Below are 14413 nucleotides of genomic sequence, written 5' to 3' on the forward strand. Positions count from 1 at the left end.
CATATAAAATGCTTTAATATTCTTTGGCCATTCGGTAATAAAAACTGGAACGTTATCATGATGTTTAACTAAAAATAATTCATGCTCTTTTACAATATTTTCTCCGTATTTAACTGGAATACTTAATTTATCAGAATGCTTAGACAAGATTTCTAATGCTTCATCGTATGTAATGTATGGGAAATCTTTTTGTAGCCAAATTGGTTCGGGAGCTTTGATTATTCGAAATTCAGCCCTTCCCTTATCATATAGTTTTTCGGTAATTGATTTAATCATAAATTCTATTTCATTTGCAAGCTGCTTTAAAGATGTCACAAAGGCAATTTCAGCTTCAACCATATAAAATTCTGATAGATGAAGCCTAGATTTTGTATTTTCTGCTCTGAAGGTTGGATTAAATGTATATACCCTCGACAATGCTCTAAATAGAATTATTTTATCAATTATTTAATTAACACGCTCTCTAAATATATGTAAATTTAAATAAAAATTTCATTAAAATGTTACATAAATTGAAAATTATTCGCAATCGATTTGCAAACATTAAGTATGGTAGTAAAAAGTTATAGATGTTTTATAATAATTACCTAGCGCACGCTTCAAGCTGCAATTGTCCCGATACTGATAAATATGTTTTTCTATTGAAATAATTTTCTTCTTTTAAGCAATCTTTCTTCATTTGTTCGAGAATTTTGTTAGAATTTGCTTGCACACAAAAGACTTCTCCAGCCCCTTCGCAATCGTTTGAAGTTAAGATGGGAGTGTCTACGTTAATGAAGTTATGGTCTCTGAAATAGTCTCTAATAGTGCTCATTGCCAAGTCACGAAAACGCATGATACTAGAAAAAGTAATTGTCCTAGGTCTAAAGTGTAAATATTGCCGAACATATTCTTTTGTATATTTCTTTCTCGGAAGAAAGGGATATCCTTCAAATTTACATTCTCCCATAACAGTAATTTCTTTCACCTTGAGTTCTGAATTACCATTTGGATTTAAATGGAGATCACCCTCTGCTGAAATACTACATCCAAAGGATAAGTTTTCAGGTTCGAGATCTTTTTTTAACACCAATTGAAGAGGTCGAGATGAAGTTCCATCATTTAAATCAAGAAAAATATTGTCCTTCATTTTCCTCAATCCTTTCACCCATCCCTAAAACAATTTTATATATTAAAAATTATAATATCATTTACAATAAGTTATAAAACACTTAGTTAAAATTACAATTTATTTACTGATAATATTAATAGCATCATTAAGCGAATGTATAAGAATTTTTAAATTATAATTTGCTTAAAAGAAAAAATAATAAATATAATTATTAATTTTTTTTTTTTATCATTTGTGCTTTTTTATGATATTATGATATTATACTCGTTACCGAAGAAAATAAGAATATTAAAAAATAAATGTATTAATAGATAAATAAAATAAATTTAATGCCATATTAATAAAATTAATTACTACTCATTTTATAAATGTAAAAATGTAAGGAATACAAGTAATTTTATTATTTTTTTTAATACAATGTATTATTAATGTTTACAGATTTACAAGTAAATTGTAATTTAATAAAACTCAGTCTAACCTGCACTTTTATTGGTTTTCCAACATTCTTTGTACTTTCTAATTCAAGAATCGTCGCATAATTATGAATTTTTTGCCGTAAAAATTGTTTATTTATACAATTAAATGCGATAATTCGTTTTAGGCTCATTTTTTTTTTTTTTTTTTTTTCATAAAAATTCGAGCAATCACAAATTAAACTACAATCGCACCATTAAATTAAGTTTTCAATATTTTAAAGATGAAAATTATGTTGAATGTTGTGATTTTACACATAAGTCCCATAGAGTTTTCATAAATATTTATCAATGTATACCGCTACATTCAGAATTTTAAAAGATTTTTAAATTAAAAATAAATTCTTGCATAGTTTTTGAGCATATCAAAAGATAACAGAACTTTATTAAATACATAGATTAAATTATCAATCGTCATTCAATTATAATCACAACTAATAATAAATATTCATTGAAATTTAATTTCAAAGCATTAAAACAAATTAATGTGGACTTTCAACCATAAATACTTTCGATATAATAAATTCTCCAATAAACTTTAATGCTGACATAACCAATCAACAATCAGTCCGTTATCAAACATCGTGGCAGTAATAGATTCGATGCATTTATAACTACATCCACGTAAAACTCGATGTTTCTCTTCATTAGGTTCTTTTTGAATACCTAGTAATTACTACGGCATTAATAAATATTAAACATATTAATTCATCAAACTTAAAATTAATCTTAAACACCCAGCGTAAGATTTCATTATGGCAACGGAAGAACAAAGACGCGTTGCTTTAATTACCGGTATAACTGGACAGGTACTGATTGTTTATTTTTAATTATCAATACTTTATTAGTGGATAGCATTTATTTTTGTTATTAATTCAATCACGATTAATTTAAAACGTTTACACGAAGGTATACGTTTAAATGTTATAATAATACATACGTGTTGAAATAGGTAATATTATTTTAATAGAATATAATTTATTTTTTAAAAAAGAATAACTATAAAATGAATAAAGTATAATTGCACGATGATTTTGTAATTAATTCAGTATTATCTATTAAACGTAATATTACGAGTGCCAATTATTCCTTGTAATGGCTTAATGTCAAGTTTAAATAGGAATAAATAAAGTAGATAAAACAAGTAATTTTTTAATTTGATACCATACAAATACTATCTTTTATCTATTGTCTCACAATACGTGGCAGCAATTTATTCAAATGTTCAAATGTCGATAATTCTGATTTTTAAGCCTTTCAGCAACACACACACGCACACACGCACGCACCCACAGGCAAACAGACAGACAGACATATATATCTGTCACTTTAAATTCAATTATGTTCTATTTTTACAAATTATTAGTGGTTTAATATAAAGTTTTTTTTTTATTTTTATTTAATTTGATAAAAACATATAAGCCTTAATTAAACCTTTCAAAATTTTCAATATCAGTATTGATGTTATGCATAGGACTCTTATTTAAAAATTTTGAAAATAAACAATTTTCAATGGTTTAGTAAATTTGAAACAAAGTAGTTATTTAAAAAATTGAATTTCTGCAAATTATAAAATTAGTTTCTAAGAAATTACTCTTACAGGGATTATATATCTTTATTATCAGAATATTAAGTAAGATTTAGTTTAAAAGTTTAAATCAATTTTATCCTGAACCCCGTATAATGCAAGAAAGTTATTATTTTTCATATGTTAAAGCAATATAAGTATTTTGAAAATAAAATTTCTAAATTAATTATTAACTACGGAATCTACTAAAATAGTCAACTAAAAAACTCCCTTAAAAGTACTTTACATATTTAAAAATTATGACATTGAAATCGTTTGATTTGTAAGCAAATGATTAATAATTTTATTCTAAATTAATTATTAAATAAATTATATGATTTTTATTATTTTTTCATTTCAGGATGGCTCTTATTTAGCTGAATTTTTAATTGAAAAAGGCTACGAAGTTCATGGCATTATAAGAAGAGCAAGTTCATTCAATACAATGAGAATACAACATCTTTACGAAGATCCAAAATGCCATAGAGAAGGCAAAATGAAATTACATTATGGAGATATGACAGATTCTAGTAGTCTTATTAAAATAATTAATAAAGTTCAACCATTAGAAATATATAATCTAGCAGCCCAAAGTCATGTTAAGGTATCTCGCACTTTCGCTCATTGTATTCTTCATAATTATATTATTATTAATTTTAGCCAAGAATTACTTTTACGGTTCGAATTAATGAATTAATTTTAAATTTAGGTGAGTTTTGAATTAAGCGAGTATACGGCAGAAGTCGATGCTGTTGGTACGGTGAGGTTGTTAGATGCCATAAAAACATGTCAATTAAAAAAACCCGTCAAATTTTATCAAGCTTCTACCTCCGAACTTTATGGTAAAGTTAAAGAAGTACCACAAAATGAAAATACACCATTTTACCCACGTTCTCCTTATGGTAATAACATAATTATCGAGCTACGTGAAATTCCTATTAATATGTATTATCAACCATTCTATGAAATTTATCCGTTAATTTTATTTATGTTAATAGCATGTGCCAAAATGTATAGTTTTTGGATTGTTATAAATTATAGAGAAGCGTACAATATGTTTGCTTGTAATGGTATACTTTTCAACCACGAAAGCCCACGGCGTGGTGAAAATTTTGTGACTCGTAAGATTACCAGGTCAATTGCAAAAATACACTTAGGATTGCAGGATATGGTGGAATTAGGAAATTTAGATGCTAAAAGAGATTGGGGACATGCTAGGGATTATGTCGAAGTTAGTTTCAAATCTCTTATATTTTCGAAAACATTACACGATAGTTAATTCACTAGTGAATTTTGATGTATTGTAATATTAGAAAATCTTCTTGTTTTCTAATCTTTCAAAGTTTACTAATCCAAAACTATTATCGACAAGTATTTGTTATACTATTCATTAAAATAACTTTCATAATAGAAAACGAGCAATAATTCTTCAATGCATGTTTTATTCAGGCAATGTGGTTAATGCTACAACAAGAAGTTCCAGATGACTATGTAATAGCTACAGGAGAAACGCATAGTGTTAGAGAATTTGTTGACGCAGCATTTCATGTTGTAGGAAGGACTATTAAATGGGAAGGTAAAGGTATAAAAGAAGTTGGAAAAGATGCAGTTTCGGGACAAGTACTAGTAAAAATAAATCCAAGATATTTCCGGCCTACCGAGGTTGTAAGATATCAGAGTTTTTTTCCTTAGTTGTTTTTAAAATGCAAATTAGAGAAAGAATCCTTATTCGTTTTCACGTATAATCATACATATTTAGGATCTTCTATTGGGAGATGCTACCAAGGCAAAACAAAAACTTGGATGGAAACCTACAGTATCATTCCGGGTAAAAGTTATAAATGATATATATAAATACAATATAAATATATAATACAAAATTTTATGTATTCCAGGAACTTGTTTTAGACATGATGATAGCTGATTTGGAATTGATGCAGAAGAATCCAACAGCATAAAGTTTAAATACAATTCAATATTATTGTTTTAATTTACTTTAATATGCTTCATTTCTTCGTGATTTTAACTTAATTTTATTAGAATGATAATTTTATAAACTTGATTTCATTGAGAGAAGCTAATATGTGAATAAGCATATATAAGTATATATACACACCCTAATGAAAATATTTGTGCTGAATGTATAAAAATTTTTTCCTTGAAAAACATTTTACATACATTATATTTAAAATATAGTTAAACGCTGCTTATTATTATTTAATTTTATTTATTTTTTTTTAATGTAGACAGTCATCATTAAGTAAGGTTAAGAAAGAAAAGTTCAATATACATAATGATATTGAGAGAAAATTTGTTAAACTTTATACGAGGAAAATAATTTATAGAATTGTTTATAAATAATATTAAATAAAATACAATACCAAAAAAAAAAAAAAATAAAGGACTTTTTTTATAGTTAAAACTTTTTTTTAATATATTTTACTATTGTATTTTTACTATGTGCAATATTTTTCATACATTTATCACAACATTTTCAACAGGATTTATATTAAAAATTTCAATCAAGTATTACAATTATTTATCTGATAATTATTTTTAATAAATAAACATTTATTTTTATTTACATATTTTTTATATATGTTTTACAGATATTTTGCATGTCAATAAGATTTATATTTTTATAATACAAATAATTTATTCAATTTTTAATAAATAATTTACTAACTATATATATATATATATATATACATATATATAATTTATAGATGATGCTGCATTAAAAATTAAAATTGTAAAATAATTTTTGTACTTAATAAAAAATATGAAATTATAAAATATCTAAAAGTCAAATAATTTGAAATGTCCTAACTATTTTAATTTTATTAGCTTTTTTTTTTTAGTTCAATCAATTAATGAGATAATACAATTCTAATAGAGACATATTGATGACATATGAGTACAATTCTGAGAGAGACAAAATCATAATCAATATTTGTGCAATAGTTGTTTTTAAATTAATCATTAATTCATTATATCAGATGCAAGAAAAATTTTTTGAATAAATATATATAATTTTTAGAATATTCATCTTTTGTCATACGAGTATCTTATGTTAAAAGTTAATTTTTAAATTATTATTTTAGTTACCGTTAATTAATAATAAAATATAATTACAATGAATTATTGTTTGATACTATAGCAATTGCAATACAGCTATTCATAATTTGTATAGAATGAATTTATTATATATAATATGATTTATTCAATTTAATTTTTTTCTATCATCGTCCAAATATTTTTAACAATTTAATTTTTTACATTTCATTAAATCTTTATTTATTTATTAAATCTTTTCGCTGTCGTCATGTTGTTGTTGTTTAATGGTAGTACTAATGTTGCTCAACAGAAATATAAATAATATAATGATTTGCCATATATAAATATGTTCTATAAATAATTAAGAGGTGATTAATAATTAAAATGAAATGCAAAATTTTTAAATATACATATTGATAAATTAATAAATTCAAATTGACATATAAAAAACTGAATAATAGTATATAAATTTCTCTATAAATAATATATTAAAAAAATAATGATACTAAGTTAGAATGTGTATGAAATACAATTATATTATTATTAATTATGTTTATTTATAATATTTACAATTAGTTAATACAACAATATAAATAGTTTGTATTTGTTTAATAATAAACTAGAACAATATATTGGAAAATATATTTATTATAATAAATATATAGATAAATATATAAATATGGAAAGTCTGTTTATGAAAATTATATCAAACTATTATTGATATTTTAAAATTTTTTTGATAAAATTTGTTTTTTGAAATATTTATTTTACTAAATAAATTTATTTTAAAATCAAAACATTTTTAGTAAGTGCTCATACTCATCATTTATTATGCAATAAATTTCACTTTTTAATGTGATTAAAGATTCGTTTAAATGAATTTTTAAAAATAATTTATGAAGTTTTAAATTGCTTATAAAGCATTTAAAAAGACTTGTCGTTTCAACTTTCTATACACTTCCGCACACATATTTAATAAATTCGTCTAATTAAAATATTGGAAAACAGAAGTCAGAGTTTAAGATATTAAAAATTGCAATATGATTCGTAAGGTCCTTTACATTATGAAAATGGGAAGTTTAATAGAAAATTCATTTTCATTTTTTTTTTTTTTTTTTTTTTAAATATTTTTAATACATTATTTATGTTATTCATTGTAATTGCAATAAAATAAAAATGTGGAAATGTTTTTTCTCAACGAGTGATTTACTGCAACGATGAGAAAGAAATATTGAATCTAAAAGAAAGAAGATTGATTGTATATATATATATATATATATATATATGTAATAATATATATAATATATATATATATATATATACATATTTACTTCGTTGTCATTCATGTTGTAAATCTTTATATTATATCCGAAATTTTTTTTACATCTATAGAGATTGATGAGTCTCACTAATCAGTTTGTAAATGTACTAATTTTGCAAGACAACTATAGTCTTATAAAAGAGAAATCATTGATCTATAAAATGAAATTTATAAAATCTCTTAATTTATTTAATTTGCTTATTATATCTCATGTAAGTAACACATGTATAGATATTATATACTGATTTGTAAGAATTTTAAATATCTCTTGATGTCGCATATGTTAAAATGAATTTATTTTTTAAAACATTTAAAATGCATTTATAAAAATCCTTTTTTTATTATAATCTCTTTATATTTTATCTTACCAATAATATAGTTATCATTTATTTATAACATGATTATTATTTATAAACAACAGATTAAATTCTACAGATTCTACAGATAGAAAAGATAAAATTTTTATAAATTCTATGAATAATGAAATAAAGGTATACAACTCTATCAATTATAAAAATATTTAAACATTTTTCATTAAAAAAAAAAAAGAGTAATTATAGCTCATAAGAATAATTGATTTATTATATTATGTTGATTTATTAAAGTCGACGATCTACAGTGTTATTAGTTGCCTATGTAAAATTAAGTAATTTCTGCATAAAAGTATGTTTCTCAAAGTAAATATATTATTTACATACACACGCACACACGTATATATATATATATATATATATATATATATATATATATATATATATACAATCAATCTTCTTTCTTTTAGATTCAATATTTCTTTCTCATCGTTGCAGTAAATCACTCGTTGAGAAAAAACATTTCCACATTTTTATTTTATTGCAATTACAATGAATAACATAAATAATGTATTAAAAATATTTAAAAAAAAAAAAAAAAAAAAAATGAAAATGAATTTTCTATTAAACTTCCCATTTTCATAATGTAAAGGACCTTACGAATCATATTGCAATTTTTAATATCTTAAACTCTGACTTCTGTTTTCCAATATTTTAATTAGACGAATTTATTAAATATGTGTGCGGAAGTGTATAGAAAGTTGAAACGACAACAAGTCTTTTTAAATGCTTTATAAGCAATTTAAAACTTCATAAATTATTTTTAAAAATTCAATTTAAACGAATCTTTAATCGCATTATAAAGTGAAAAACTATCTAAATTAAGTATTTAAAAAATGAAATATAATTATTGAAATCGTATGTAGACAATAGTGTTTTATAGATTTTATTTAAAAAATTAAGGTGAAAAATTTTATTTAAGTATATAAGTTTAGGTTAATGTAAAAGTTGCAATAAAAATTTGTTTAATACTATATATATTAATACATTTTTTTTAATAAATCTAAGGTATCACCGTTAGTTAAGGTATTGATTATCAACACATATCTTAATTGCATTTATAAACTTTAATGTTAAAATTTTTATTTAAATTAAGTATAAACATATTATGAATTTTAGATTTTTAAAAAAAGTTGTATTTATATATATTTTTGAAGTATTAAGGTTGTGTTTTTTTCTTATATCTAATTTCGATTATAATATTATTTAAGAATATTTGTAGATTTTGTATAATAAATATTGCATAATAATTATTTACATCTTTATTGTGGGTCATATTACATAATATTCAATAATGTAATTTAAATAACATAGGACAAGAAAATTCTATGTACGTATGAATGTAAAAATAATATTACCGTGATTCAATGAGTATTAAGAGTATTATTATTAACAAGTAAATATTACAAGCAAAAAATAGTAATGTATAATAAAAAATAGTAATAAAGAAAAAGAAAAATTGGTTAGTTTTTAATAAATGCATAGTAAGGATTAATTTTGTGTATGAAAGTGTTATCGATTCTTATACAAATGTACTTTTGATAATGAAAAATTATTAATCAATTAATTAAAATAAAAGAAATATGTTCTTATATATATAGAATAAATATAGAGTAAATATAATTACTCTGTAATTGAGTGCCAATTTTATGTTCTTAATTTATTATTATAAATATAAAGAAAAATTGAAAATATCTTATTATACGATATTTTTAATTTAAGTTCTAATAAAATTTATCTTTAATTAAAATAAAGATTAATGCTATAATATTTTTAATCGTGTACTGCTTCAATAAAAATTTGTATTAAAATTTCAATGTACTTTGTTTTGCTATCATATATACACATTTTAATATTATTATTATTATTATTATTATTATCTAATTAAAACTTATGTTTTAACGATCAGAATGAAATTCTACAAACATTATAATGATTAATATAATGCATATCAATTAAATAATTATTGTATCGTATTATTATATAGGTATATAAACTCGATTTAATTACTCGATATATAACTATTTCAAATTATTGTCAATTCAGCAATCTCTTGTACATTTATATCGAAAATATTGTTTTTAGTTTTAATGTCCGGTAGCCTTAATAAAATTCCCAATAAATATCCTCCGAAACATATAATACTTGTTAATAAAAATATTTTGTATTTCATTATTTTGTTGTTATTGAATAATTGTATATTCTATATTAAACAATAATTGGTATTTAAATTAAAGAATAATATAAAAATTGATGAAAAATATTTTCTATATACCGTATATGTATTTATTTTATAGTAATAATAATATCGTACTAATGGGTGAATACTTTTTTTTTTTATTATTTACATTTAAGCTAAGACCTGAAATAAGTACACGTGTCAGCACATTTTGTAGTTATTATTCAGTATAATATCATTGGTATTTCATATTTTATATATTAATAGTATGTGGAAGCATTAGAAATGGGATGCGCCTAATATGTTTCATCATATATTTTACCCAGACAAAATAAATATGTATTTAAATATTATTATTTTTTAAATTTTTTTTTCAATGAGATAACGATTCCTTTTATGTGCTATACGTAAGGAAAATTTTCAGCCGTTATAATAAGATATAAAATTTTAGCTTATAACGTTTTTAGTTACGTAAACAAGTTTTATATTTGATGAATACATATAGGCTGAGCTTCATAAGCGTTTTACAAGCTCTGACATTATTTTGTCAGCTCCGACGTGTCAGAGTCGATGAACACAAGAAGATGAATACAATGTCCTAAGTAAAATATTGCTCAAGTAAAAGCTGAAAATGAACTCGGAATTGATTTTAGAATATGGCGAAAAATTCATTTTTTTTTCATTCAATTTTACAATTGAGATTGAAATTTTATTATAAAGTTGTTAGCATTGTAATATTGTATAATAACTGGATATCACTTAAATGTAAATATAAATACATTCTACCAACGTGTTTGATTTTTTTTTTTTTTTTTTTATTTTATAAAAAAAGCTATACATTTAATCCGTCTATTTTTCGATTTTAGTATGAAGTATAAATTCTATATAAATAATTTTTTAATACTTGTTATTTGGTATGTAACAGTAGTAATAATTGAATTTTTATAATATATAATACGTCAAAGATAAGAATTATATTGTTATTAATAGTCAAATCAATTACAGGTTACTTTTATTAGCACTAAAAATTAAATTATCTCTATATTAAAATTAAATTAAATTTGATAATAGTGGGAATTAAGTAATTAACCATAATATTGGATTAATACAGAAAAATTGATATCCCCGTTGTCGTTTAAATCGCAAGATAAAATCCATACAAAAATTGGAAGAAAAATGTATTGTGTATTGGAATGTTCATTTCTAAAAGTCATATTTTGACGGCTGAATACCGTTTTGGTCATATACCAATGAAAATGCCATTGGATGTTACTCAGTATGGTGAATATCTCATAATCATTAAGTCATGAATCAATGCACACACATATTTGTATTGTTATCACTGTAATGCTGCTATATACGTAAATAATCACATTAATTTTATTTTTGGTGAAGCGTAACATAATACAATATAGAACTTTAATATTATCTAAGAATCATACATATTCTTAGTACGTTATACGTGTTTTCTTTCGCGAAAGGAAAGTTGGTTCTATTATTATGGGGCGAACTACTTCCCTACATCGACGAGCTTCTTTTTTCATCTTATTCGCTACATATTATACCAATAAATTGTCACGATGATGATGAGTGGATGATGTAAATTATCTTTTATTAAGTTTATTTAAATAATGCGAAATAAAAAGTCGATGCTAATACCAAAGGTCATTTGTCTCTCCGACTGTTACTTATACAAGTCGCGATGTCTAATATAATTGTAAATACTCTGCTTTTTGTACTTGCGTGCTTCTCTTTAATATAGTTGTGAATATACTCGGCGAGTATTTGATTCTGGCAGTAAAATTAAATTAAAACAAAAAAAAACAAACAAACAAAAAAAAACAAAACAAAAAAAAAAGAGTGCTCATACGTTGTTACACTGGCATTACATAAACTGTATATTTATTCGATTAAGTAAACGTTTGAAATATTATTTGATTAAAACAAGGATAATATGTAAGAAATTCAAAATATAGTTTACCGTCACATTCGTTAATTACTATACAGAATTTCGTGACGTAATTAAAATAAATATGCAATAAGATTTATTAGCTTATATACTATCTAAAAAATTTTATTTCCAACACGCATACACTTACACATTATTATTTTATCGTACGTTGCTTTTTTTTTTTTTTTTTTTAATTACTTTGGCATTTCATTTTCTCGTTTTTGGCACTTCTTCTCTGTCACATCGTTCGCACGAGTGCATTTACTTAGCTCTGTTTCGTGTCTACGCTTCCGTTCGCTTAACGTACGTGAATTTTGCCGACTTACTATAAACGAAACTATAATTTTTCATTATAACATTTATGTATATTAAACATATTGAAAAATTTTGTTCTTTAAAAGAAGTAATTCTTATCTGTAATTTTTTCCATATCTTTGTCACAATATTAATGAAAAGTTATATGAGTTATATATTTGTTAATAATACATCAAAGTAATAATAATTAATTTAGTTTAGTTAAAGCATAATATTTTTAGATATTTGAATTTCCAATCGAACATTATTATTATTATATTTAGTATATTTTACATTAAAGAATATAAAGATGTTTTTTTTTTTTTTTTTTTTTTTTGAATTTTAAGCCGTTATAAGTATATGGCCAATTGGATATCGAATTTTAAAAAAGATTACATCGAAGAAACTGTTTTACAATCGCAAATTGCTAATGTTCTTTTTTACAATAGAAAAATTTAAAAACGAAATTTTTGTTTAATTAAAAAATACTTAAATATTGCAAAAGGAAAATAATTATTAATTATTCTGTTGTATTAATTATAGTATATAAAAAAATATTTTTTATTTATTGTCGTTGAAATATATATTAGTACGAGAAATTTGAAAATTTTAATACAAAATATGATTGAAATTTTTATGGTTTTCAAAAATTTGTCAGCTTTTTATAAAATTATAGTGGATAACAGAGATCTTCGTTCTCTCCATCGTCGATCTAACGAGGATAATTCATCTCCCTTTCACCGCAATTATATAATGAAACTTTTATATTCTGTCGAAGAGGATCGTCTCTCTCTCTCTCTCTCTCTCTCTCTCTCTCTCTCTCTCTCTCTCTCCTTCAACACGTTTTGGCTTTATAGAGCTTATATATTAAGCTCTTTTGTGCAAGCTTAGATGAAGTAACAAGGGAAGGATTTGAGTATGTTGATTGTAAATAATCGGTTCTTTGTTTTATTAACTGGCAATTCTATTTGATCCTCTCATTTTCAAATACAATGACGCAATGTTGACATTTAAAATTTTCATTTAAAGTTTTATTAGATTATAAGACTCAAATTTTTTATCACGTGCATTTTAAATAAAATGTCATAGTTATATACGGGTATGTTAGGTCTATATGGTAAAAAAAGATTTATATTTTAGGATGAGTGGATGAAATGGATATTAGACAAGTAAATATTCATTCTAATTTCTATTACTATCAAGTTAGTTTAAGCGCTATTATAGTTAAGAATTTTATTTAATGTTTTTATTAATAATTATTACGATAAAAATAAAATTATTACTGGTAAGATAATGGTAAATCAGAATGTCTAATAATGCAATTGTAATTATACAATAAACTTTTATTAAATTAAATTTCAATTTAACATAAAGAATCATTAAAATAATTCTTTTATATAATTATGAAATCTTGTATAAGCATTCTTATCTAAATTATTTTTTTTAGGCATTTTAGTAAAAAATTAGTATCAATACATTTTTAATTACTAATGACTACTTTTTAAATTGTCATATTCATTACATGTTGTAATATATATGATAATAATATATGTTAATAACTGATAACATTTAGATATCATTGTTTAAGTTTTATCATATATTTACATATTTATTATATTATTATTTTCAAAGTGTTATTTATTATTTTATACATGTTGGATATTATTACCTGTATTCATAATTTCTATATCTCGAAACTGAAATTACAAAACACTATATTTATTAAAATTTTAATAAATAACTTTACAATACTTGATAAGGCTTAAAGTATATATTATGGAAAGTTAGTTTAATCTTAAAAAAAAAAAAAAAAAAAAAAAGTTTTAGTATTTTCAGTATCCAAAAGAAAAAAAAAGAAAAAAAGAAAATTAAATGTTGCGTATTTTTTTTTAATTAATTTTTATCTTTTATTTCATTATGCAACATAAAATATGTATATTAATTTTACAATTCTATATATTTGGTAAGTAAAAATAAGTAAATAACAATCGCTGTTCCAAATTAAGAGAGAGAAATATATATATATATATATATATATATATATATATATATATATGTTTTTCTCTTTCTCTCTCTCTTTCTTTTCTTG

General features: G+C 22.6%; 2 protein-coding genes across 4 annotated transcripts in view; one reads left to right on the forward strand and one right to left on the reverse strand.

Annotated features, from left to right (window-relative positions):
* The window catches only part of AsnRS-m (asparagine--tRNA ligase, mitochondrial), a 2240-nt gene extending 522 nt beyond the window's left edge, over nucleotides 1-1718 (reverse strand). Inside the window, exons 1-3 of the mRNA XM_011496896.1 lie at nucleotides 1590-1718; nucleotides 588-1153; nucleotides 1-421 (exon numbers count right to left, since the gene is read on the reverse strand). The exon at nucleotides 1-421 is cut by the window's left edge and continues 18 nt beyond it. Coding sequence (XP_011495198.1) covers nucleotides 1-421; nucleotides 588-1153; nucleotides 1590-1718 — 1116 coding nt within the window. The remainder of the gene's footprint in view (nucleotides 422-587; nucleotides 1154-1589) is intronic.
* A 346-nt stretch (nucleotides 1719-2064) lies between these two features.
* Gmd (GDP-mannose 4,6 dehydratase) lies at nucleotides 2065-5309 on the forward strand. 3 transcript variants are annotated; one of them, XM_011496899.1, is made up of 7 exons: nucleotides 2068-2393; nucleotides 3513-3755; nucleotides 3861-4053; nucleotides 4150-4382; nucleotides 4601-4813; nucleotides 4911-4979; nucleotides 5047-5309. In XM_011496899.1, the coding sequence occupies exons 1-7, from the start codon at nucleotides 2340-2342 to the stop codon at nucleotides 5107-5109; spliced, it is 1068 nt and encodes a 355-aa protein (XP_011495201.1). In that variant the 5' UTR covers nucleotides 2068-2339; the 3' UTR covers nucleotides 5110-5309. The 3 variants fall into 3 exon arrangements, with proteins under 3 accessions (XP_011495199.1, XP_011495201.1, XP_011495200.1); XM_011496898.1 differs by having other exon boundaries at nucleotides 2071-2393; nucleotides 4601-4816; XM_011496897.1 differs by having other exon boundaries at nucleotides 2065-2393; nucleotides 3861-4382; nucleotides 4601-4816.
* The last annotated feature ends 9104 nt before the right edge of the window (nucleotides 5310-14413 follow it).

This window comes from Ceratosolen solmsi, unplaced genomic scaffold, assembly GCF_000503995.2.
Source record: "Ceratosolen solmsi marchali unplaced genomic scaffold, CerSol_1.0 scaffold13, whole genome shotgun sequence".
Classification (NCBI taxonomy): domain Eukaryota; kingdom Metazoa; phylum Arthropoda; class Insecta; order Hymenoptera; family Agaonidae; genus Ceratosolen; species Ceratosolen solmsi.